Source organism: Peromyscus eremicus, chromosome 13 (assembly GCF_949786415.1).
Source record: "Peromyscus eremicus chromosome 13, PerEre_H2_v1, whole genome shotgun sequence".
NCBI lineage: Eukaryota > Metazoa > Chordata > Mammalia > Rodentia > Cricetidae > Peromyscus > Peromyscus eremicus.
In genome coordinates this window covers 40623845-40649140 of record NC_081429.1, presented here as the reverse complement: position 1 = coordinate 40649140, position 25296 = coordinate 40623845, and the positions used below count along the sequence as shown (strand labels likewise).

At 35.9% G+C, this 25296-nt stretch overlaps 1 protein-coding gene across 1 annotated transcript in view; it reads left to right on the top strand.

The window, feature by feature from the left end:
* Vwc2l (von Willebrand factor C domain containing 2 like) overlaps positions 1 to 25296 on the top strand; it is a 149896-nt gene that overhangs the window by 5062 nt on the left and 119538 nt on the right. The window contains exon 2 of the mRNA XM_059278683.1: positions 19768 to 19897. Coding sequence (XP_059134666.1) covers positions 19768 to 19897 — 130 coding nt within the window. The remainder of the gene's footprint in view (positions 1 to 19767; positions 19898 to 25296) is intronic.

Genomic DNA, 25296 nt, shown 5'->3' with positions numbered 1-25296 from the left:
CGGTTATTCCCAATGGTCTTAGCTAACTCCTGTGAAAGGGTCATTTGACCCTGGGGGTTGGGAACCACAGGTTGGGAACCACTGGCCTAGAGTCGGCTCATCAACCTTTCCAAATCCTTCACTGTCAGAAATTCCTCTTTGAGTGTTTCCATGTGCCATTGCACAGGGAGGGCCAAGTTTTCATCATAGCTCACTTGTCTAAGGCCCATTTTCGTCATCTGCTAAACAACGTCCAGGTAAGAAAACCAAAGCATCAATCCATAAGTTTACTTATCCAAGATCACACAGCTGAAAATGGGGAAATTGGGGACCCTGCCTCTGCAGCTCACCTCATCTCCTCTTGACTGCCTCTATTGCGTTATAATAATGCATGTAAATCACAGCCACCTGATCCTTCTATTAGAACCCACTTGTTTCTTCCATCACAGTGAACCCTTTGACACTATGGGTAGTGGTTCTCCTTTTTTCTCCTTTATTGCTAACCCGAAGAATCATGGAAGCACCACAATAGGCATTCACCATTTTTTTTTTGTAAATAGCTTAATTAGCCAGACCATGATTGAACATATAAAAGTAAAGAGATTAACAAGAGTATCTTCAAATGCCTTGCTTCTTTTCAGTCTCTACAGGTTTATAAAGGGTGGCCCCCAGGCAGCCCAAGATGACATATGCTGTTCCCAAGTGAAACATTCATTTTCTTCTTGCTTCTACTGTCTGATGTCTCTGGACACTGCTTCCTGGAGCTGGTGTTCGATGGGTCTCCATCTCATCCCTCTAGGGTTTTAGTTCTGGGGTTTCATCCCAAGTGAATGCCAAACATCTTGTTGCACTTCAGTCTTTTCTGATCCCACATATGTGTTCTGATGGGAAGAACAATGCTTTTTGTGGAGGCCTTAAGAACTTTTTTCCAGTTACTAGTGCATGTGTTGGAAATACTCTAATTCCCCAGTGTTCTGCTAACATTGTATTAAGATGAAGGTCACTGCCTAGTAGGTTCTCTTATCTTTTGTTTCGATGTGTACCCAACCAATATGGAATCATTTTTAATGAACAAAGTTTATAAGTAATAAATTATAACAGCATATATAATGGCATATGTAGAAAACATTGATTGGAAATGTAAAGGTCTGTCTCAGCTCCATGCTTCACTATCTTATTCTGAGTTGCCCAAAGGAGAGATAATTTCTCATTTTGCACAGTATTTTTATAACTCTCACTCTGCTAGATTGAGCCTTTGTGGCTATTTCTTTATACTTTCAAACTTGTACTAATTTGGTTTCAGGTCATACACCGAAGGTTAGACTCCATGCAGCTGAAAGAGCGTTAGCCTGCTTTGCTTTGAAGTGACTCTCTGCAGTCAAAACTCAATGCCCCAAATTCAGGATTCAATTTGTCCCAGGTCCTTCCATCCCTGTTGGGAGTGACTTTTGTACTATTCCTATTAGTGGACAAAGACAATTGATAAGACCTACCTCCTATTTTTATATTTGAAAGATTGTAGTAAAAACATTTTCTCTTGTATACATTTTATGTGTCTATTGTTAACCTTCAACAACAACAACAAAATATATTTTCATGCTATGACAACCTGCCTTGATTTTGCCCTGAATTTTGCACTTATTTTTTAAATCCTGAAGAATTAATCAGAGGGAATAAAATTATTCAACACTCAGAATGTTTTATCGGATGATCACATCCATTAAAATAAAAAATATGGATGCCAGTTGGGTTTTGAATTGCCCCAGCTCGTCAATGGGTACATTCACAAGGAGATACAAATTCCAGCTCTGTCATTAACTAGTAGCCCATCATTAATGCCTAGCATTATAGCATTCCATCTATTAAAATATTTCAATGAGAATTATTTTTTCAAATTTGAGAGATGTGTTTGTTGTCTGGTTATTATTCAATATGGAGAAAGAATGGGGGGCAACATGTTTGGGGAGCGGAGGACGAGATTTGTCAAACACGAGGGCAAACTAGAGCTGGAGGAAATTTCAGCTGAGAGATCTAATTGGTAGTGGCCTGAAAAATCCAATTCACTGCACCCTCCTCATCTACTATCACACCAGCTTCTACAAAAGGCACAGGAACTAAGGAGCATTTCTTTCTTTTATTTATTTATTGATTGATTGATTGATTGATTTTTTTCATTTTACATAACAACCACAGTTCCCACTCCCCCTCCCGACCTTCCCCCCTCTCCACTCGTCTTCCACTCCTCAGAGGGGGTAAGGTCTCCCTTGGGAAGTCAACAAAGTCTGGCATACCAAGTTGAGGCAGGACAAAGCCCCACCCCCATGCATCAAGGCTGAGCAAAGTATCCCACCACAGGAAATGGGCTCCAAAAATACAGTTCATGCATCTGGGATAAGTCTTGGTCCCACTGTCAGGGGCCCCGCAAACAGATCAAACCACAAACTGTCACCCACATACAGAGTGCCTAGTTTGATCCCATGTAGATTCCCCAGCTGTCAGTCCAGAGTCTATGAGGTCCCACTAGCTCAGGTAAGCTGTCTTTATGGAACATTTTTAATCACAAGGCAAAGACAGCCAGAAAGTGTTTTTGCAGAACTGTATATGTAGAATTGATTTTAATAACAGAAAAGGGTAGATTCTGAGACTATGGGGGAGGTTTTTTTTTTTTATGTTATCTGCGAGAAAGTCTACATAGTCTCAAAAAATGGGTGGTAGAATCTCCAAGGGACATAATGATCCTATCCAAAGAGAAGTCAGAAGAAAACCATGGTTTCGTGTAGCAAAGATGACTAAAGTCATTGTGAAGAGGATCAGAGCAACTGTTAGCTCTGAGAAATGGTTTCTGATTTGCAGAATATATTGGGCCTTTGAACATGAATACTGTCTTCAATTGAGTTAAGGAACAGCTTCTCCTCTCTAGTTACTACCAGAGAACAGAGCAAGTCTTGGCAAGCCGTTTACCTACAGCACAGCTACACCAGGCAGAAAATCCAGATGGAGTGGAGGTGCTCATCAAGGCTTTACGTCTTTGTAATTAGGGACCCTCTGTTCAATGGTTTGGAGTCTCTGGGCAATTTCAGAGACTATAAGACAATTTTATGAAAATAGTTTTATGAAATGCATTGTGCTAGTTTTTTGTATGAAAATATACTTGGCATTTTTTGTTTGTTTCACAAAATATGCTAAGCCTAGGAAAGAGATCTGATTTTAAAAAAAAATAATAATATTTTTTGTTCTTAAAAATTCCCAAAGAGAATAGATTTTTTTTTGAAGAAATGATTTTCAAGTTGGTAAAATATCCCCTTTGCAGTCAAAATCTATCACCTGGTTTTCGTTTTTAGAAGATAGCCCTCTGGAGTACGGGTGAGTAGTAGGCAAGTGGATTGTACCACAGTTTCTCATCTTCATTGAGTTAAATTTACCGCCGTCCTTCCTGTTGGGAAATGTTACTATTAATGGTTGCAACTGTGTGATAAGTATGACTTCAGAGATTTGTGACGGGATGCCTGTGCCCTGTGCACATGGTGCAAGCTGGTATTTGATTTGCAGCCACTTCAGAGATTTGCAGAGTGTGTGATTGTTAGTAGCTTACTGAGGTCAGCTTTGAGAGGTCTGCAGTCATTACTGCCCATTTCTAATTAATACAACAGTAGAACAAAAGACAAGAGAGAATGTCTACCTGGTAATTGCTCTTCGAAATTCAAAGTCCAATTGTATATATTAAAAGTTTGCCTATTTTTACTTGTGCTTACTCACCACAACAGTGCAAGATATTAACAAACATATTCTTCTCTTTCCTATATCTTATTTACTCTCAAGTCTATGTATTTTGTACAAATTTTGCAGATTAATACACATATTCTCTACAGTCTTCATTGAAATTGCTATATACACACATGAATACGTGTGTGTGCATGTGTGTATACATGCATGGGTGCACATGTATCTGTTCCTACCTTATTTGAGACGTTTCTACTTGAAGATAAGGTGAATCTTTTATTTCTACTCCTTGAAGTACTGGTGCATATTTTAAATTTCATGTTGTTTTCCTACTCCTTGATTTATCTATCAGGCAGTAAAGTGTGTTTTATGAAAGACAGCACAAGAAAAACATATCTGTGTTTTTTTGTTTTTTGGTTTTTTTTTGTTTTTTGTTTTTTTTTGCTTGCCTAGCTCTCAAGTGAAGGCTTGAGACAAGGCAGTAAGAGCTGATGGAGATTTCATTGGGCCTGCTGTCTCAAACAATAGCTCTTATTAATTGAGGACCTGCTTATTCTAGAGTCTGCACTTTGGACTTTATCATCACTGCTGATTAGCATCAGTAATTTCATTCTGACACACCTCTATTGTTGCTGTCCTTGTCTCCAGTCTGCCATAAAGCACACCACAATAAAGTTATCTTCATAAGGGTTTAATGACATCATGAAAAGAATGAAAAAACTACTAAAGGGCCTAAGAAAGCCATTCATATCCTTAAAAAGATTTCAGATGACCTTATTCCGTGCTGGTAAAAAGTTGTCTAAAAGGTATAAAAGTGCATTGAATGGAACTCATTATTTCCTCCATATTGTTCTATCTGGCCATGAACTCTTTTTGATCTTTCTGTCTATAGAATCAAAATGAAAATGTCACCACATACATCCCCTAAAAATAGACACTATCAATAATTTGAAAGGTACAGTATTACATATCAACTTATTATGCAATTATGACAATTCAAAGAGTGTCTTTTTAAATCAGGTATGGTGATGCATGCCTGTAATCCCAGCATTTGGGAGGTACAAGTAGGAGGGTCAGGAGTTAAAGGTCATCCTCAGCTACATAGTCAGTTTGAAGCCAACCTGGAATGCCTGAGACCCTGTCTAGGGGAAAAAGAGGGATGGGGAGATGGCTTAGTGGTTAAAACGCCAAAAGAGTAACTCTGAAAAGACTAGAGTGCAGACCAGAGAACCCATATATGCTCTGGGTGGATGTAGTGGTCTAACCAAAATGCCAACATGTAGGATGCAGGGACAGGGGCTCCTGGGAGCACTTTAGATACCCAAAGTAGCCATGTAGATGAGTTCTTGGTTCAAATGGGAGACACTTTCTCAAGGAATAAGATAAGGAAAAATCAAGGAAAACTCCTGATGTTAATATCAGGCCTCCATATACCATACACACTACACATATTTAAACACAAATATACATATCATACCCAACACATCCACATACATGCAAAAAGTACCTCTCTTATTAAACAGTATTTGTGCTTGAATTTTAAAATCATTTATCTACCAGACTTCTTACTCTATTTTCTGAGCTTATCTAATTTTTTATAAAAATGGAAGTGTTATGGAATCTATATAAAATTATATATATATATAATTGTATGTGTACATATACATATATATATAAATATATGTACACACACACATATATATATATATATATTTGACCCTAGAACTGTAACTTCATAAAAAAAACTTTTAGTTTATTCAACTACTTTGTTGTAAAAATAATACAAGGACTAACCAAAGTTTCATGGAAATGAAATAAAGCCACAGCTCATTATTTGCAAAAGCAACATTAATATATCACTTTCCTGTGGTCTTTTTCCACATTTTACTACCTTCCCATTTAATAAGGAAACTCAAGACAATTTATATTGTCTTTTTCAATAATTATCTTGTATGCAAAGATTTATTTCAGCCAATTGTCTATAGAAAAGTGATATCAGGGCTTGTCACCACAGCAACCCAGAGTTACAGGTATACAAGAACAATAAAAGATTGGCATATCTAAAATCCATCTTTGATTTAGACTGAACACACTTTGTGAAACAAGCTTAGATTTGCAAGGGCTTTGAGAGAAACTATGTCTCCTCTATAAAAAAATGAAAACTTATGTAATTAGACCAAATTATATGGATTAATATATGTACATATATTTGATGTTTAAATATATTATTACTTAAAATATTTAAATATATTTGAAAGTATATATATATATATATATATATATATATATATATTACATTCTCCTTATAGTTTTTTACTGAGAGAACTTTACACCAGGAAATAACAAAGAAATTAAAATAGGAGCTCTTGAAATATATTTTGATAACTTTTAGAACCAATCCAAATGGGGAGGAGAATTTGTTGTTTTATCACTGAAAAATCTCTGCCTATCACAAGATTGTGTGAGTGGCTTGTGAAAAATGGATGTCAGAGCACAAAAAAAGCCTAAAAGCCTATAGCCCTGTGGTATTATAGACAGGATGGCCACTAAACTGGCCATAGTCCGTATGGTACCTGTCAGTAGGAAGATATGATGCAAGCATTTACATTCCTTGACTTCTTTCAATTTCCTCTTGATTTTTAAATTGTTTAAAACTCAGAAGTGACACTAAGACTTCCAGATTATTCAGATTTCCTTGCTTTTAATATCCCTGTAATAATGTGGACATTCATAGACTATTTTGCTGTCATCTCATGTGAAACTCTTAGTAACAGTTGCCAATATTTTTCATGTAACCTGAAGTTGGAGAAATGTTCATCTTGAAAGATCCTTTGGAAATGCACATTACACAACGGAATACTGAGACCAATAGAATATGTTTAAAAGGTCTGTTTGCAAGCTAATGTGGATCTCTCAACTGTTATGAACTCAACAGTCAGTTGAAAACAATTTTTAAAGAGGCTCTACCACTGAGCTGTGAGATGACTTAGGCACACATTCTTTCTCTTTTTGTCTCAATGTCCATGTGTCCCAAATAAAGATCATAGGAGGTGTTACTTGACACACAATAAATGATTCATACAGGCCCACTGACATTACTACCAATGCTACCTATCCACTATTTAATCCAAAATACCACATTTAAGTGACAGTAAAACACATTTTCCTTAGACATCTGTTAACATCTTAAAGTTCATACAACTTCAAATGCAATTTAGGAAATACCCTGTTAATTATTTCAGGTAGTCTAATTCTGTTGCTTGACACAGAGGAGCAATTAATGAAGAAAAACTGATCTGAGATAATCTCTTCATTCTTTTGGAAATTACCAAAACTTTATCTGTGTGATTTCTTATGGTAATTTATAAATCTGTATTACATAAAATAGTTCAATTAAGAAGTGACTTTTCGAGACAAGGATAATAGTAATAGCGCCAGTTCTGTATTACCAGTTATCTTAGACCAGACTTGGTACACTGCAGACCATGACCAAATACATTCTACAGTATGTTTTATTAATAAACTTTTACTGGAAACAGCCATGCTTAGTCATTTATATGCTGTCTGTGGTTCCTGATGAGGTATCCCAAAGCACTATAGCCCTCTAAAGGGAAAGTTGTTGGTTGATGACCTAGGCTTGTTACTTTTCCCTTTCTGTTCTCTTCAAATTGTTCTGTTACCATATTGCCACAACCTACAATCTTGGGGTTGATAGCAATGGGTCCTATTTCACCGGAGAGTAAGCAAAAGTTTCATTTTTCAAATATGAAAGTTTAAAAACATACAGATTTGCCTATTTACTGTATGTTCTTAACAGACACATTAAGTCATATTTCTTTGTATAGTTGATTCCCATATTATTGGCATTCAATTATAATTCCATTTATTGTCAAATAAAATGAAGCAAAGTTTATAAAAGGTCCATCTTTTTATTCCCTTGTATTCTCCTTTAATTGTAAAACAAGTTAAATATTTTGTTTTAATATAATACAATATATGTTTAGTATTGTGCTAACAAGCAGAGAGGTCTGTAAATAGTCTATGTGGGTGTCAGTCCATTATTGAATTTTTAAAAATTAGCTATCAGAGTCAACACTCCAATTCCATTAATATAGCTGGAAGCTTTCTCTGGTCCCGCCAGGCCCCCACATTCCCATGGCCCACTTATAAAATAATCACTCAGCTTATATTAATTATAACTACTTGGCTGTTAGCTCAGGCTTATTACTGACTAGCTCTTACACTTAAATTAACAAATAATTCTTATTTATGTTTAACCACATAGCTTGGTACCTTTTCTCAGTTCTGCCTTGTCATCTTGCTTCCTGTGTCTGGCTGGCAACTCCTGACTCAGCCTTCCTTTTCCCAGCATTCTCCTAGTCTGCTTATCCCACCTACACTTCCTGCCTGGCTACTGGCCAATTAGCATTTTATTTTTCAACCAATCAGAGCAACACACATTCACAGCATATGAAATGACATTCCACAGCACTTCCCCTTTTCTGTTTATCAAAAAGGAAGGTTTTAACTTTAACATAGTAAAATTACATATAATAGAACAGTTATCAAGCAAAAATTACACTTATAATATCTAATCTATTTGTATTTGGAAAAATTAAAGAAAATATTCTATCTAGCCTATATTTGTGCATCTAAAGTTTCATATCTAATTTATCTTTTATCATAACCAAGAAAAATTATAACTATCTAGTCTTCAACTACATCAAAGACCCCAGAAGGATATAATATTACCTAAGTAAACAGGAATAGCATTGTAAGCAACTTCCAAAATTCTGGAAATGATAGAGACAATTGGCTGACAGGACAGTCATCCAAAGTTCCTCTGCAGCATTGGAGGATCCATCTTCAGCCTATAGGCCTGAAGTCTCTCAGTCACTTCTCTCTGTGTACTGTAGAATGTCTGGTAGTTTCTTCTGTGAAGCAGGAACCTGAAGGACCATCTCACCTTGCAAAGTTCAGTGATCACCTTCCTATGGGTCCTGCATGCCCAGTCGACATAACATTTTTTCAAGCAGTCCAGACAAGAACAATTTCTTGCCCAAATAGCTATTTTTGCCAAAAAGAAGATAAACTCCATATGGAGTATCTTCAACGCCCATCTTCCTCTTTGATGTAAATTGGTGCTGCCAGAAGCAGACATGTCTCATTGTCCAGAAAAGTCTGTTCTTAAAAAAAATTTTAAATGCCGTATTCTGTAGGTCTTTGAAGTGTTTGAAGATTATCTACCTAATTGAATTATATCTATGTATACCTAGAAAACTTAACATGACTATCATACTCTTTCATCCCATCATATCTATACTATCCCCTTTTCTTCTTTAGAAGGAGATTGCATTAAAAAGAAAAGGGGAAATGATGGGTGATATTGTTGTGTATGCTGTGCATATGTGTTGCTCTGATTGGTTGATAAATAAAACTGTTTGGCCAATGGTGAGGCAGAATAAGGTTAGGCAGGACATTCTAACTAGACAGAGAGGAAGGAGAAAGACAGAGAGAGGAGACACTGTCAGCTGCCACCAGGAGAAGATGTAAAAGTATCAGTAAGCTACAAGCCATGTGGCAAAGTATAGATTTTTAGAAATGGGTTAATTTAAGATGTAAGAACTATGAGCCGGGCGGTGGTGGCGCACGCCTTTAATCCCAGCACTTGGGAGGCAGAGCCAGGCGGATCTCTGTGAGTTCGAGGCCAGCCTGGGCTACCAAGTGAGTTCCAGGAAAGGCGCAAAGCTACACAGAGAAACCCTGTCTCGAAAAAAAAAAAAAAAAAAAAAGATGTAAGAGCTAGCTAGCTAGTAAGAAGCTTGAGCCATTGGGCCATATCATTTGTAAATAATATAACCCTCTGTGTGCTTATTTGGGTCCGAGCAGCTGCAGGACTGGCAGGTGAGAGAGATTTGTCTTACCGCAGGCCAGGCAGGACACAGGAAAACTTCTGGCTACACATTAAGGTAGAGCAATGTATTAAAATAAAGAAGGTTAGCCAGGTGGCAGTGGTTCATGCCTTTAATCCCAGCACTTGGGAGGCAGAGCCAGGTGGATCTCTATGAGTTCAAGGCCAGCCTGGTCTACAGAGCGAGCTCCAGGACAGGAACCAAAACTGCACAGAGAAACCCTGTCTCAAAAAAGGAAGAAAGAAAGAAAGAAAGAAAGAAAGAAAGAAAGAAAGAAAGAAAGAAAGAAAGAAAGAGAAAATAAAGAAGGCATCAAGTTTACCATCATAAGGACCTTAATTATAAATGCCCCTGATGGTTTTGGCTTCTTATGATTGCTATTGAAAAAAGAAAGGAAGGATTATGTTTGAAAGCTAAAGGAAAATAGCTTGAGTGGAGAACTGAGGAGTTAATGGAGAAAAAGAAAAAACATGACCAGAGAGAAATGAACCAACAAGAATGGTCAGAGCACCAGGGTCTAGAGTGGCAAAAACAGGGAAGGAACATGGTCCTAGTCATAGTATGACGATCTGGTGTGGCAGCCAGGTCAAATTCAGGGCAAATGAGAGCTGCACAAGGGCATGAGTAGGAGAAATGAATGAAATTAACATAAACACAAATAACAATGGTCAGATTTATGTGTCCTGCAAGTACTTTCCCCCACTGAATTATTTATGTATTTATCCTCATTTTCCAAATTGCATTCAAAGAAATCTGTGTTTTTCTTCTTGTTATATATAGAGAGATTTTTCAAGACTGACAAGGAGGCATTTCTGACGCTCACTCTAGGGCTGTTTTCACTACACCTTACCAGCCTGGTGAGTTCTCTCTAGGACATTCTGCAAGAAATATAGCTGAGAGCATTTGATTTTCACGTGTGTGTGTGTGTGTGTGTGTGTGTGTGTGTGTATGTCCTTTATTGTTGACTGTTGAATTACAAGTCATTGTATCTTCAGTCTCATATCTTTTTCACAGAATCCAATACATTGTTTCCCAATTCACATTTTTCAGGGTTGAGTTGGTTTCATTTTAAAATTCTCATTGTCGAAATACATACAGGCACACCTAAGGCACATTCTCATCCGTTGAAAGCAAAAACAGCATGCGCGCTGAATGCAGTGAGGGCTAAGCAAGATTAATTTTGCAAATTTTGATGTTTTAAAAATGTTTATACATTGAGCTGGCGAGATGGTGTAATAGGTAAAGCACTTGCCACACAACTGTAAGATCATGAGTTCAAATCCCCAGGACCCATAAAACAGCTGGTGCCTTAGTATGTGTCTCTCTAATCCCAGTTGTTCCTAAAGTTAAGATGGGTAGTGGAGACAAGAAAATCCCTGGCAGGCAGGCTAATCTGGCACACAAGAGCAAGAGACCCTGTTTCAAACAAGGAGGAAGGGAAGATCAAACACTTGAGGTTGTCCTCTGACATCCACACAGCTGTGTACACACACAAATACATGCATGTCATATACATATGTCATACACACAGAGGTATTAAAAAATATATCAACAGCAATGAACAACCACTCTGAGACTTCACTTATTTCATTGTATACTAGCTTCAAAGCCTCCTCCTAAGTGTGGCAGGGAAAATTAAAGTTGTTCAGTCTAACTTGCGTTTTCCTCCAGCATTAAAAATAAACTCCTGCTAAAATAGCAAACCTTTGGCTGCTGGGACTTAGCAAGCTTCATTAAGGAGAGAAAGGACAATCATGAAGAATATTCCTATTGTTAATGAGATTCTAGGACATTCACATTAAAACTAAAAGATATGAAAATCAAGACTCCAGGAACTGTGAACCAAAGTTGTCATTCTTTTTCAAAAATCTGTTTTTACAACAAATCCAATGATGGATTGAAATTTCTTCGGTAAATAAGGATTTATTTAACTGTCTAAAAGTGTCATCCATCAACATTCTCAATCTACTTACTGTTTGAATGCAAACACTGCAACATGTAAGAGTTTGCAACATGTTTGGATGGCTTTCAAAACTCTGAACAACATCATTTTCAGAAATTGAACATTTCAAATAATTCATAATGGAAATAATTATATCATGATTTAATCAAATGTTCTATGAGCAGCACACTTCCTTAAGAAACTCAAAGGTACTTAAAATTATTGCATGAGGTGTGGAGGAGGGAGAATTACTAGTCAGTTGGGGCTATGATGAAGACAAGTCCAAAGCCACGTAGACGGCCTGCTTTTCCACATATTGTATTACTCCCTTGGAGTCTTGAAACAGTCCAGTGAGAAATTTAAAACACTGTTAAGGGTAAGGGAACTGGCCCCTTCTTACTGTTCTCTGACTTCTACATGTACTCTGTGGCATGTGCACCCCACAGAACACACACAAAGTAAACAAATAAAATGTAATAGAATAGAAACTTTTTTAAAGATTATATATTTCTCAGCTTCTTCTTAAAAATGAGGTGAATTTTTAAGGTGAAAACCAGGGCAGCTGATGGCAGAACTTCTCCTCCAGATGTCCTCATCCTACATTATCATACAACCATTCCCCACTGCAGACAGCACAAACAACGGCCACACAAGTTTACAAAGTCATAGGCTAACACATGGAAATTTGTCAAGAAATTTCTCAGTCAAGATTTTCTTAATTAAAATATACATCGGTTTCATTGCCCATAAGCCATCCCAATATATTTTCTTAGAACAGGGTAAGCTATGAGCTAAGTATAAAATAATGAAGTATAAAAATCAGGAGGAAGTTGTTTGGCCTTCCAATTGGAACCATATATTTCGGTATTAACAATTATAAAGCACTTAATATAATTAACTTTTAATTACCTCTTTTCATAGCACATCCATACACAATGTTATTGCCGAACTGAGAAGGAAGAAAATAGCTCAACTTTTAGAAAATCTTTGCCTAGAGAAAACTGAGACAGCGGCAAAGAGTTCTTCGGAAGTAATCTCTACTTCTTTCCCAGTGCAACATGTACAGTTGTCCCATCTCTTAGACTCTGAAGGACGTGGGTTCTCTACCAACTGTGCAATGCTAGCTGCCAATGTTATTATATCATCTCTTTTCTGGCATCACTTTCTTTCACTATTTCTGTAAAATGATACTGATGCTCTTTGTTTCTTATATGATTCTTTGAGAGTATAGAATTCTCATGACCTCATATTCTCCTGTGACTACGTTGGTTGTTTTTTCTTTTTTCTTTTTTATTTTTTAATGCTCTTGCCAATGACTACTCATCAGCTGATACAAACAATCTGTCCTTCTTAGTACCATCAGGAACATTTTGAAGTTATACAGTTGTGTATATTTTCCCTGGTGCACAAATGTGTGATTCATGGAGCATCCTCATCACAGAGATATCCAGGCTCTGATGAACATGCTCACATATACATGGTCTTAGGATGTCCATGGACCAAATGTAGCTTCCCACCAGCTTGTTGGGAAAGGGCTGCCAGCAGCTGCCTTTCTAGAGTCCTTCACAGGTGCCAGTGTGACAGACATTTCACAAGCCTTTACTCTGACCTTTTCCATATTTTCAGATTCTCATCTGAAGATTTTTAGCACCAACTAAAGAACAAAAAAACTCCCTGACATTTTGTTGATAAGTGTACTTTGCCTATTCAAAAAATATGCCTGCTACTGCAGATGAAGTATACATTTGGTTATACTTCCCTTGCATATGTTTTGTTTTTCTGTCCATTTATGATTCAGAAAAGCTGGATTTGGGCAATGGAATTTCTTGAGAGCTAAAAAATGCATTGGTTCTACACATCATCCATTTATTAGAATAGGCGGTATCAAGTCAACATGTAATATCTCACAAATTGGAGTTGATCAGTTATCGTTTTATTAAAAATAAAAACATCACGTTGTGGGGGAGTCATTGGGGATGAATCTGGGAGGATTAGAGAGGAAGTGGGTTTGTAAATATGACCAAAATACATTGTATTAAATTCTAAAAATTACAAAATATTTTAAAACATGCCAAAATGATGGCTGTTTTTCAAAAGAAACCCTTTCAAAGAAACAATATACAGTCAGAATAATATTACTATTCTATAATGCTGAACTTTTCAAAACAAAGAAACTTCTTTTTCCTTCATAATTACTTTAAGATTGGTCTTTCATCTGTTTTCTGATCTTTTTATATTTTCCTCAAGCTCAGATAAAATTTAGTTCTCCATTATAACAGTACCAGTAGTTATTCTGAGAAAACTTGGTTACAATAGTAAAATATACCTGTTTAAATCTTAACTTCTGGGTTGTTGTTCAATTGAGGGCACGATAGATGGATCATTTTTCTAGTATTGTGACTTTATATACTTTACATTATATAATAATGCTGGTAACTATTTGTAGTAAGCAAATAGTGTTTTGAATTTGCACATTTCTAAATTATAGTTTATAGCTATCTGGTTTATTATAAATGCATGAGCAAGACACTTTTTACAACCATTTGTATAAAGTGTTTTTATTTTCAGCCAAATTGAAAGGTTTTTGATGAGCATATAGGCAATAATATCCCATAATATATTTTCAAATCACAAACTCCTTAAGAAAAAACCAGAACTATTGCTACTTAACCCATCATTCAAATGATACATGTATACACATTTGCTGTTGGACATACAGAAAGAGGGAAAGACTTATGTAGATATAGATATCAATAGATAAATATAGATAGGTAGATAGGTATGTATATATCAATATAGCTATGTAGATACAGTAATGTATAAATGTACATAGATAGATGAATATACAGATAGATGAGATAGAGATATATAGGCATAAATAGATTTTGATGTGTAGGTATAGACATGCAGATTTGTATCAGGTTCTTCTATTTGCTTCAGCACTATTAATATTCTTAGAGAAGTTCCTGCTGAGTCTCTGTAATTTGATGAGTTTCAAATCCAATGTTCCTAAAACACTGCAGTCAATAGGGCAGCTCGCTGGAGGGGTCATCACAAGCTCATTAGATCAGGAACACAAAGAAGAATTTTAATCAGATGCTATAGGTCATCTTTCACATGATTGTGAGTTTTGGTTGAAACCTATTAGGTCTGCTGATTATTTGTTGGCATCTGCTGCATTGAAATCACAGTCTACAGGAACGGTAGTAGATGCTAAATACTCCTGTGCTTTGTAAGTTAATGTATATTTTAATGAAGTGAACAGTGAGATTCCTGACAGGCATCAGCAAATCTGAAATAGAGTCTTCCAAATTTCTCATCTAGTCTGGAAGTAATGAGACTTGTTCCATAAAGTGATAAAATTTATGCCATATATTATCTCCAAAAGAAGAGTGCTTCACGGAGCAACACTTCTCGTTTGTTGGGATTAGATTTTTAAGTAGTTGTTCAAATGGGTTGTTTTTTAAAAGGGAGCTGAGCTATATTTTCTTTGATAACTTTTGCTCATGATCAAAGAAATGAAACAACCCTAAGTGCTTGGAGCTTGATATCACTTGGTCAGAAATAAAGTCATTGATTTAGTTATTGCAACAAAACTTGGCCTCTAGAATCTATCCCACCCATCCTTGTGTTTGCTCATCAGCTTTTAACAAGATTCCCAGAGACATTTCTAGGAATCAAGTTTCTCTTTCTCAGAATACTGCGGAGGTGTTTTATTCCTTTTTTTTTTTTCAAGGTATGTTTCAAACCAGGACTTTTTGCTAAAACTGTATTTTACAACATACTAAAATCACTGTGATAAATAAGTACCATTCATCTTGGCACACATTACAGATAGTGCTAGGACTAGCTTTTTCTCAGATCTTTTAGTAATTCCACTGCACATACTTGGCCCTTAAATTTAGTTAGCACAGTATTTTCTAATGCAATAAAAGTCTGTAATCATCTACTGGTAGATAAGTTAGTCAATGGACTACTTGTAGATTGACTTACCTGTGATCTGCACAATGAATGTTATGAATTTAAATTACCTCTACAGAGCGAGTTTATGTTCACCGACATAATATTGGAACCCAAATAGTTATTTCATGACTCATAGTCAGGAATATGTTCCCTCAAAGTGTGCTTTATAATATTTAAATAAAATGCGCACATCCCATTGAGTCAAAAATCCTTTGCACACATGATATGAGCACAGATAAAGCTGCTAGAGGTGTGGCTCAGTAGATAAGAAAACGCAGATTCTGTACAAATGGTTGTAGATTTTGTAAAGTATTTATCGTCATGCTAAGACATCTTCTAGGTGCTGAGAATTCAGAACTGAACAATGTGTTATAAGCAGCTTAGAGTCTATGAAATCAATAGACAAGAACAAATAAAAAATGTTAAAAAAACAGTAAAAAAAATTATGAACTAAAGGTGGCTTTTGAACAGACACCATAGGTGACAGAAAATTTGGAGCTTCCTGTATGCTTCTTGTAACTTTCAGATTGGAATTTGTATGGCAAGTTTTATTGACAGTGATCATTTCTTCCTGGATAGTTGGAACAACAGCACCAATAGACACCTATAACTCCCAATGACTCAGTTGTCATATATATCTCATATCCGGGTCTTCCTCAGATGTGGAAGAATGTGTCTCAGGCATTCAGAATGCAAACCAGTTGTACATTTCTATAAACACATAGGCAATTCTAACCAACCAGTGTGCAAAACCATATTCTTGTAATCTTACCTTGACCCTCAATGATGACCACATTGGCTCCCACATTCTCATAATGAAAATATTTGACCATTTTCTAAAACTATGTTGTTATTCCAGTAACTTAAGTTTTCGGTTCCCAGGCTACTTTCCCAATTTAAAATGCCCAGAGTATTCATGACACTGTTTCCAGGATTCCGATCTGTCCCTCATCTTCTCCAAACATTTTCAGATCATGGTGACTTTGCAGTTCAATTTCAGCTACAAGGTCTTTGGAAGCTAACCATTTTTAACCAGATGTATCTTCCCATGTTTCCCATTCTGCTACCAAGGGTGAAAATTTACCTTCTAGTTACCTAAGGCAATACTTAAGTCACTGGTTGCTTTATCCAATCATATTCATCTAATATATACATATTCTCGTATATGAGTTCAAGAACAAGAGACATTTGTAATCTAGGGAGAACTGGGACAGCAATGCAATGTATTTGGCGACAGTGGGAATTACAGGTGAACTGCATAGTCCCTGCTTACAGTTCCACATTAGCCATTCCAAACCACTAAGTTAGAAATGTACTAGATGTATAAGACACATATAGTATTCATACCACCAAATATGCACATTAACAAATAAATATTATCTGTAATCATAATTGCAAATATATTTTATGAAAATGTAAATGTACCAAATATTACAATATTTTCCAAATATTGCTTAGAAGTGATGCATTTTCAGGGACATTAGAATAGTGTCACTTCATCCTCTGCCTTCCCAAAGATGTAGCTGACAAAACCACATAGTTCCACACGTTCTTATTTTTAAAAAGATAGAAAAACTCGTAAGAATATTTTCCCATCTACTTATTTCAGCATTCTCTTTTCCTCCAAAGACGGCTTTATTCCTTAATCTTTGATTTTATGGGAACATTTTTAGGTTTAATCTGTAGTTTTCACATTGAAGGATCCAATAAAAGGAAATTTGTAACCAGCTTAGTGCTTAAGATGGGAAGCTTTATCAGAAGTACCAAGCCTTGCAATTTTATACTGTTAGGTGGGAGGGATTTTAAAAGTCTGAACTTAACACCAAAGTAGCTGAGTGCTTGCTTCTACTAACTTATCACTATCTGAAAAGTATCTGTTCAAAAATGCAGAGGCCATAGAAATGTCAGTTTGAGAAAGAGAATGGCAATGTCATCAGAGCTGGTAAGACTTGGCAAGGCTGGTAAGGTCAGGAAGGGGCCTCAAGCTAGGAGGTCAGTAGGTTGAATCTGACTGAGTGTTGAGAGCCAGAGGTTTAATGTTTGAAGAAATAAGGGTAGGGGAGGGTGCAGGCAGGACTACCCAGACTCCTCTGGATCACAGTCTGAAAACTGGGTAAGTGAAGGCAGGTTAGAGGGTGGACATGTCATGCTGGGCTTGAGTATACATGTCAGCCACACTGAGTCTGGAGGCTGGATATGGTGGGGATGACTATAGAACAGAAATAAGCCAGGTCAAGGATGACTAGGAGAAATTGAGAATTAGGAAGATAATTTTGTCTTCTTAATTTAGTTCATTACTCAAGTCCCTTTCAAAATCTCCAGCATACTTTTATTACCAATCCTTGGAGTCGTGGCTCTCCCTGAGAGTACTTTTGGGATTCCAAGGTGGGCCTCAGCACACGACTCTACCATTTATTGCTTCAGTCTTTGTCTGTTAACTTCTGTAAGACACCACCAAGCATAATTTTAGGCTTCAAGACTTGAGGATGCCACAGTCTCCCCAAATACAAGCTATATGACAAGATAAATGTCCCTTCTCCAGTATTACAACTCATATTTTCACTGATAAATTTCCATAATAACTTTCATACACTATCTGCAAGAATTAGTAGATTTGTCAACAAGAAGTACATAAAACTGATTTTCCCAATGTTAGTGGTTATTCCTCTGGACCTGCTCTATGTGGACGAGTATGAAGATCTTAGGATATCAGCTACTCAGATGAGGGCATGATGAATGGTGCTTCTTGTTGGCAAACAGCAGGATGGAATTTGGTCACACTCCTACCTTTAAATCTCTGCCCTTTGCTTATCCATAGGACCTAGAAAACTATTAAACCACTGTCAACATATTCAGTCATCCATGAGATAAGAATAAAATAAATTTTCCTTGTTGGGTTAAGGCAGAAACAAAAAAAAATTGATAATATACAATTTCTTAGTAATAATAAAGTTCAAGTTCATGACAAAGCATGGGATAATGTGATGGATTATTCTACAATGCTTAAACTTAACTGGTAGAAAGTTTATGTGTTATCTTCAATAAACCAATCTATCCCACTTAAACATGACAATATTTTACCACAGCTTCTATTAACTAATTCCCTTATCCAAAAACTAAGATAATTAGAGTGGGCTATCATTCTTCAATCACAAAATGGAGATTAAATGAATTTTTAAAATAATCAATGCACTGATTTTGGTCTCACTCAAACTACTTGTGGCAGGGGACATTGATTACACAAATTACTTGGATAATTACTTCTGAAAGAACCAGGAATGGATCAGAAGTTTGGACAGTAACCACAGAGGAGGAAAAGAGGGTTCCATTAGATGAGTTAGTAGGTGTAGAACTGTGGCATCATACTTGAGGCAGAAGTTCCTAAGAGCAAATAACTTGATTGGAAAAGTGTGGACAGTGTATGGCTTCCAAGAATGCCAACATCCTAGGAGTCTAAGTCTAAGATTCTTGAAGTCCAGAGTGCGAATCTATATAGAATGAAAGGGTCACTTGTACTTTCTAGAAAGGAAACTGAAAATCCATTCATTCTTGGTTGGTAAGTACTGTAAAGATGAAAGTTCTTTTCAGCTTTGTATTATCTTAATTATTTTCCCATTTTCATTTTAGAGTCTTTGACTCTTGCTTAAATGGTGGCTTTTTAGGTCAATTGATTTTAGTTCACGTCTCAAAGCAGGCAGGCAAGGGTAAGGTATTCAGAAATTAATTCAGGAGACTAAATCTGAAAGTTTGGATCCCAAATATAATTTTCTGTAACATTCACACTGAAAAGGTGTCATTTAAGCTTAAGTTGCCTTGAATAAGCATTCACAGGAAGGGTTAGGATATGTATTTAACATTTTCTCATTTCCTAGCAAAACACCTTTCTTAGGAAGCAAAAATGACCAATGGCAAATTGACTTCATATGTTCTAATACCATCTTCTTTCCCAGAGGAAGGTGAAGCATTCAGTGCATCTGAAAACCAAATGACCAACTGGCAGGTTTGCTGTCCAAACACTTCGCCAAAAAATAGGGCATTGATGTAGAACAACTCATTATTCACGGAGACCTGAGATGTGCTTCATCTTGACTTGACTATACAGTTTGTCTTCCTTCGGGGGCAGAATGATCATACATGTGGTAATTGGAATTAAAGTCAATATAAACACTAATGTCTTGTCTTCTGACAGCATATGAATGTGCAAGCATTGAGTTATAGGAGAAAAGGGGCTAATTTGAGATTTGTTCCTAGCCCTCTCCATGTGAATGGTGTCGCTGTGAGCCCAGCAATGAAGTTCACTGTGTTGTAGCAGACTGCGCAGTTCCTGAGTGTGTCAACCCAATCTATGAACCAGAACAATGTTGTCCTGTCTGCAAAAATGGTAAGAATGCCCTGCATTAGCTTTCAAGAAGGGGTTAGGGGTTAGGACAAGACACTAGTATTTCACACCTGCATGCCGTTCAGTGTAAGAGCCCTCTAAGATCTGCCTCTGGCTTTTCAATACGGGCAGTGCTGGCATGTATGTTTTTCTAAAGCCTTAAAGTGAAAATGTACTAGGGATGGGTGAATTGAGTAACTTCTCATCTGGGGAATTAGAGCTCTTGCAATCTGGCTATGTTGTGACCCCTATTATTTATTGTTGATTTATAAAACAACTATTGGAGAGAACTCAGTACCATATTTTATAGTGATTGAATTTCTAGCTATTTTGGAGCCTGTGAAGCAGTTTTCCAAATTTCATGGTGTATAGTGCATCCTAAGACAGAGATTGGAGCAAATGTCAGGTATTTTGCTTTGGACATAAATAAGACCTCAAGTTTAAAGTTGTCCAAAGGATATAAATTCAATTATAATTGTACTTAAATTCAAGCAAGAAAGACTGAAACTTATGTGTGTGTGTCGTGGGGGTAAGGGGTTAACCAAGATTTTCAATATAGAAGAGCCCTGTCCTCACAGAATTGCTGTAGATGAGGAACGTGACTTGTATATAAGATTATGGGTTCATTTTCCCCATTACAAAATGGAATAGTTGATCTGAAATCACCATAGTGCCATAGAGAAAACATTGCAAAGCAATGATCTTCCAGGACAATATCAGCAAAGATCATACAATCACACTCCTCCTAGTGGTCGTGTTCTGCCAATGGGGAGGAAATACTTCACTAGCTATCCACAAATGCCCTGTTCACAATCACGTGTGCTTGGGGAGAAAAGTGGTTGTAGCCTTTGTCATCACGATACTACTAAATTGATGTGCTCTTGATAGATAGATAGATAGATAGATAGATAGATAGATAGATAGATAGATAGATGATAGATAGAGTTTAAATTCACATTATCTCTCCTAGTAATCTTTTCCTTGACAGATGGATAGTCTTAAAATAGCATCAAGTTATTAAAAGACAAAACAAAAATGACTCTTACTGTTTTACAAATAAATTTTGTGATTTGGTATCTTCCCAAACCACTAACAATGACCCCTTCTGATGTTTTTCTGGGAATAGACTTTCCTGTTTCTTATCATAGACGTCCATTATGCTAAGTCATTAAACTGTCCATTTGACTTCTCTTTTTCTTCTTATCTAACTGACTTATGGTGACCATCTCTGTCTCAAGAGCTAGAAATAAATACACACCCGAAGTTCTAATGTGCCTTATATATGCAAAGATACACGATTTAAAACTTCATGTTTCTGAAAAAGCTTAAAGAAACTGGAAAAGATACAAGAAAGAACAGTAAGATGATTTAATGGTTGAAAAAATAGGACCTGGGAGGATAGACTGAAGGAGTTAGCATAATTTGTCCAGAAGAAAGAGCCCAAGGGAGAAGTAACTGTCATGAAGTATATGAATGGTTGGTCTAAAGTGGAAGAGGACTTGTTATTTTTCATTTTCTCCAAGGATAAAAAGAAGGAAAGCTCAGCTACCCAATCAATCTTTAAAAATAGGATTGACAAGTCTTTAACTGGAGATCTTTTTTTTTTTGGTTTGGAAGTAACCATCTAAATAGGTCCTTGAGAATATTTTCTTCCCTGGGTAATCCTTGTTAACTTTCCCCAATTTTTAGAGTAAGTGCTTACAATTAAAAACTTGTCTGTACACACTCAGCATTCTCTCAGAATTAGAGAATCTAGTCCATGTAGTTAGGATGCAGTATTAAAGCATGCATCTAATAAATCATCCCAGATACCTAACACAAGTCTACACTACATCTAGACTTCATGTCTAGTCAAATGTTAGGATAGCAACTTCAAACAAGACTTATTTAATGTCATAACTCAAGATTAGTTTGCATTTATCATATATTAGAAAATTTGTCTTCAAATATAACTCTGCATATATGTAATGAATGAGCTTTGAGTCACCTATTCATATAACTGACTTTATGCTAAATGCTCAGTGCATTAATTAAGTTTTCTGAGGCTGTGTCCATGACATAGTACACAAAGATGACATATGCTTCATCTTGCTACTTCCAAATACATTATTACTTTATAAAATAATAAGGGAAATCAATCTGCATTTAAATAAGTAGGAAGACTAACTCTTGCTATAACATAGTATTAAGAGATGTTTTTATTACTGAAGGTCATTAATTTGATATTTGTTCTCAAAACATAGTTTTATCACTGCTGAAGGACATTGATCAAAAGGACCATTGAGAGCCCCTGAGACCTGTATTTTATTAATGAAGCAGACTGAGCCCACACTTGAGTTGCTAATTTTCTAAGCATATTTAAGAAAATAGAAGGAGATGACACCTATGTAGAAGAGCTGGAAGGAAAATAAATATCATAACAAACTATAAGTAGTGTTTTGAAAATTCCAGCACATTGTAAGCTCATCTCATTATTTAGATGATAAACCTGTCCATTATAGTGAAAACTATTACATAAGAGTATGTCTACTATCTTGTTAGATCAAAGTAAAGGCACAAGTTTAAAATATGCCCTATAGATTTCAGGTAGAGGCAATATATTCCAATGTATACAGAGTCTTTTTAACATTGTGTACATTTTCTTAAATCTTTATAAGTGTTAATGACTTCAGCAAACAAATACTCTTTTGGTTTTCCTACATACTGATTGTCATGGTGGTCAAATCCTCCCCCTTATGTGTAACAAGATTGATTTTTCTGGCTTCCTGAGTTAGAACTTACCCAAAGCAAGATGGATAGAAACTAAATGTTTAAATTAATATAATCTATCAAATTAACCTTAAAATTTAGTTATCAGGTAATATAAAAGTTCTTGCTTTGAGATTATTCATGAGCCAACAAAGCAAGAAAACAACAATATATTGGTAAATGATAAACAACAGTCACTGATGAGAACTTTAGCAATTATTACAGAATGAATATTCTTAATTTTACAAAATGAAATTTGATGTGTTCCCTAGATAAATAATGATACTCTTTCTTTTTCCTCAATATAATTTGTAAATATCAATTTGGTAGCATGAAACTTCTAGAACTTTTCTCTAATTATGTTAAGAATGAAGGAGAACTTTAAATTTCTTCATCTTGATGATTACCTGAAGCAAGATGTTCTGAATAAATCCAAGCAATCCATAAAAAGACTTCATTCTTACTCAATTTAGTTAAACACTAAGAAAAATTATGGGTATAATCAGAATAAGAAAGCATTAGAAAAAGATATGAATGGCCAAGCAGGATATGTATAATAATCATATTAGAGGAAAGATAACTGTAAACTTTTTACTTGGGACGTAGGCACAAAAATCCACCTTTCTTTAGTAATACTTTTAAACAATTGTTTCTCTTTCCTCTGCACACCTGCAAGAGCTAAGACCCTAATGCCCTCTTGAAAATACACAACATTTTCAAACTCTGCCACTTTTCATAATATTGTGTTACTTTGACTTATCTTTTAGCCACAATTTCCATTGCTAATTAATGAGCACTATTTACAAGGGTTGTTGCTTATTTGTTCTAATAATATACAAAAGTAAATTAGTATTAGTATAGTATTTGCTAACAAAAATGTTTCAGTTTAGGGTGTAATTTAAATATTATAATATTTGGAAACCAATCATAATGTGTATAGTTGGGAACCAAAAATGTATATTGTTTTTGGATTGTGAATTAACATTAGTTGCAATTTCATATTCTTAATTATTCATGCAACTTTTGAGTTTTCCATTCATCTTAATGCTTTTGTTGTAAGTCATTAGAAACCATGTTTATAGATGCCGAACATATGGCTTTGCAGATAAAGTATGTAAGCAGTTATTAAGTATTTGATAACTAAAGCACCAAAACCGTTAAATTCATTTTCATAGACTTTGTTTACAGTGGAATATAATCAGTCATTATTTATGCCTCTGACAGACAAGTTACCTCATGAAGTCTAAAAGAGCCAGGACCCTCCCCTAACCCTCTATACACAAGCCTTACTCAAATGGTTAACTCCACACTCCTTACTCTCTCTCAGTTTAATGGTCTTGAAAGCCAGGCCGGTAGTAGGCTAGCCAGAAGGGCCAAGAGAAAGGAAAAATACATCAGAGTGGCAGGTTATGTATAAACAAAAAACGAATACTCTTTGTAGTTTCTAACACCTTCTAAAGATTTACCATGAACAATTGCTAACAGACCTAATATGCACACAGTGTTTCTTGAAATGAAAAGGAAAGAAATAAAAACCAATTCCCTGAGGTAAGAAATGAGCAAGAAAATCTTGTCTAACAAATTGGGTAATATACTTAACCAAAAGGAATCAGAAATTACAGGAAGGAGATACCAATTTTGTATTGATAGTATTTTCTAATATTGGCAACACTTCTTATTGACAAAAAAGATTGACAAAAAAAAGTTGAGAAAATGTTGGACAACTTTTAAGAAAGCATTTTCTGTGCAAATTTTCATGTCACTTAAAGTTGACTATTATACAATGTGTATTTTGTCCCACATTCATGCATGGAATTTTCCCTGCATTTTAAGAGTGAGAAGGTGGCATGAAACCTTATTGTTTTCAGTGGAGTGGTGAAATGTATCACAGCCTTTAAAAACACACTACTGACACTGACATTTTCTATGCCATGTAAGATAATAGAATACAGCAATGCATGCTATATCTATTGTATTTTTGTGTGATGTATTTAATACATTTGAAATGAGATGCATATAATAAATATACATTAAGTTGTATGGGAATAGAAAAACATCTAGTATTAGTTATATAGTAGAATGTTTATGATGAGAGCTAGGGAGATGGCTTAGTTAGTAAATGCTTTTCTACAAGCCTGAAGACCTGTGATTGGATCTGCAGCATTAAAGAGGTGGAAACAATCAGATCCCTAGAGATCACTGGCCAGCAATCTAACTGAATTGGTAAATTCCAGCTTCAGTGGAAGGCTTGCTCTCAAAAGGTTTGATGAGGAGTGATTGAGGAGGACACACAATCTAGAGTTCTGATTTCCATACATCCACATGCACATGTGGATGCAAAAACAGCCACAGAGAGAGAAGTGGGGGAGGGCATGGAGGCAGAGAAGCAGAGGAAGAGGGAGGGGGAGGGGATGGAGGCAGAGAAGCAGAGGAAGAGGGGGGTGAAGAATGGATATAATCATTCAATTGTTGCTTGTAGGGTTTAGGAATTAGAAGGTAAAGGGAGAAAAGAACTACTATCTTTAGTGCAGTAGATACATGCTGACCACAAAAATAACAGAATTCCGTGGAAAGTCAGAAATATGATGTTCAAAATATAAACAATGCTCAATCTTAACTCACTATCAATCAGATTTGAGTATAAGTACATACTT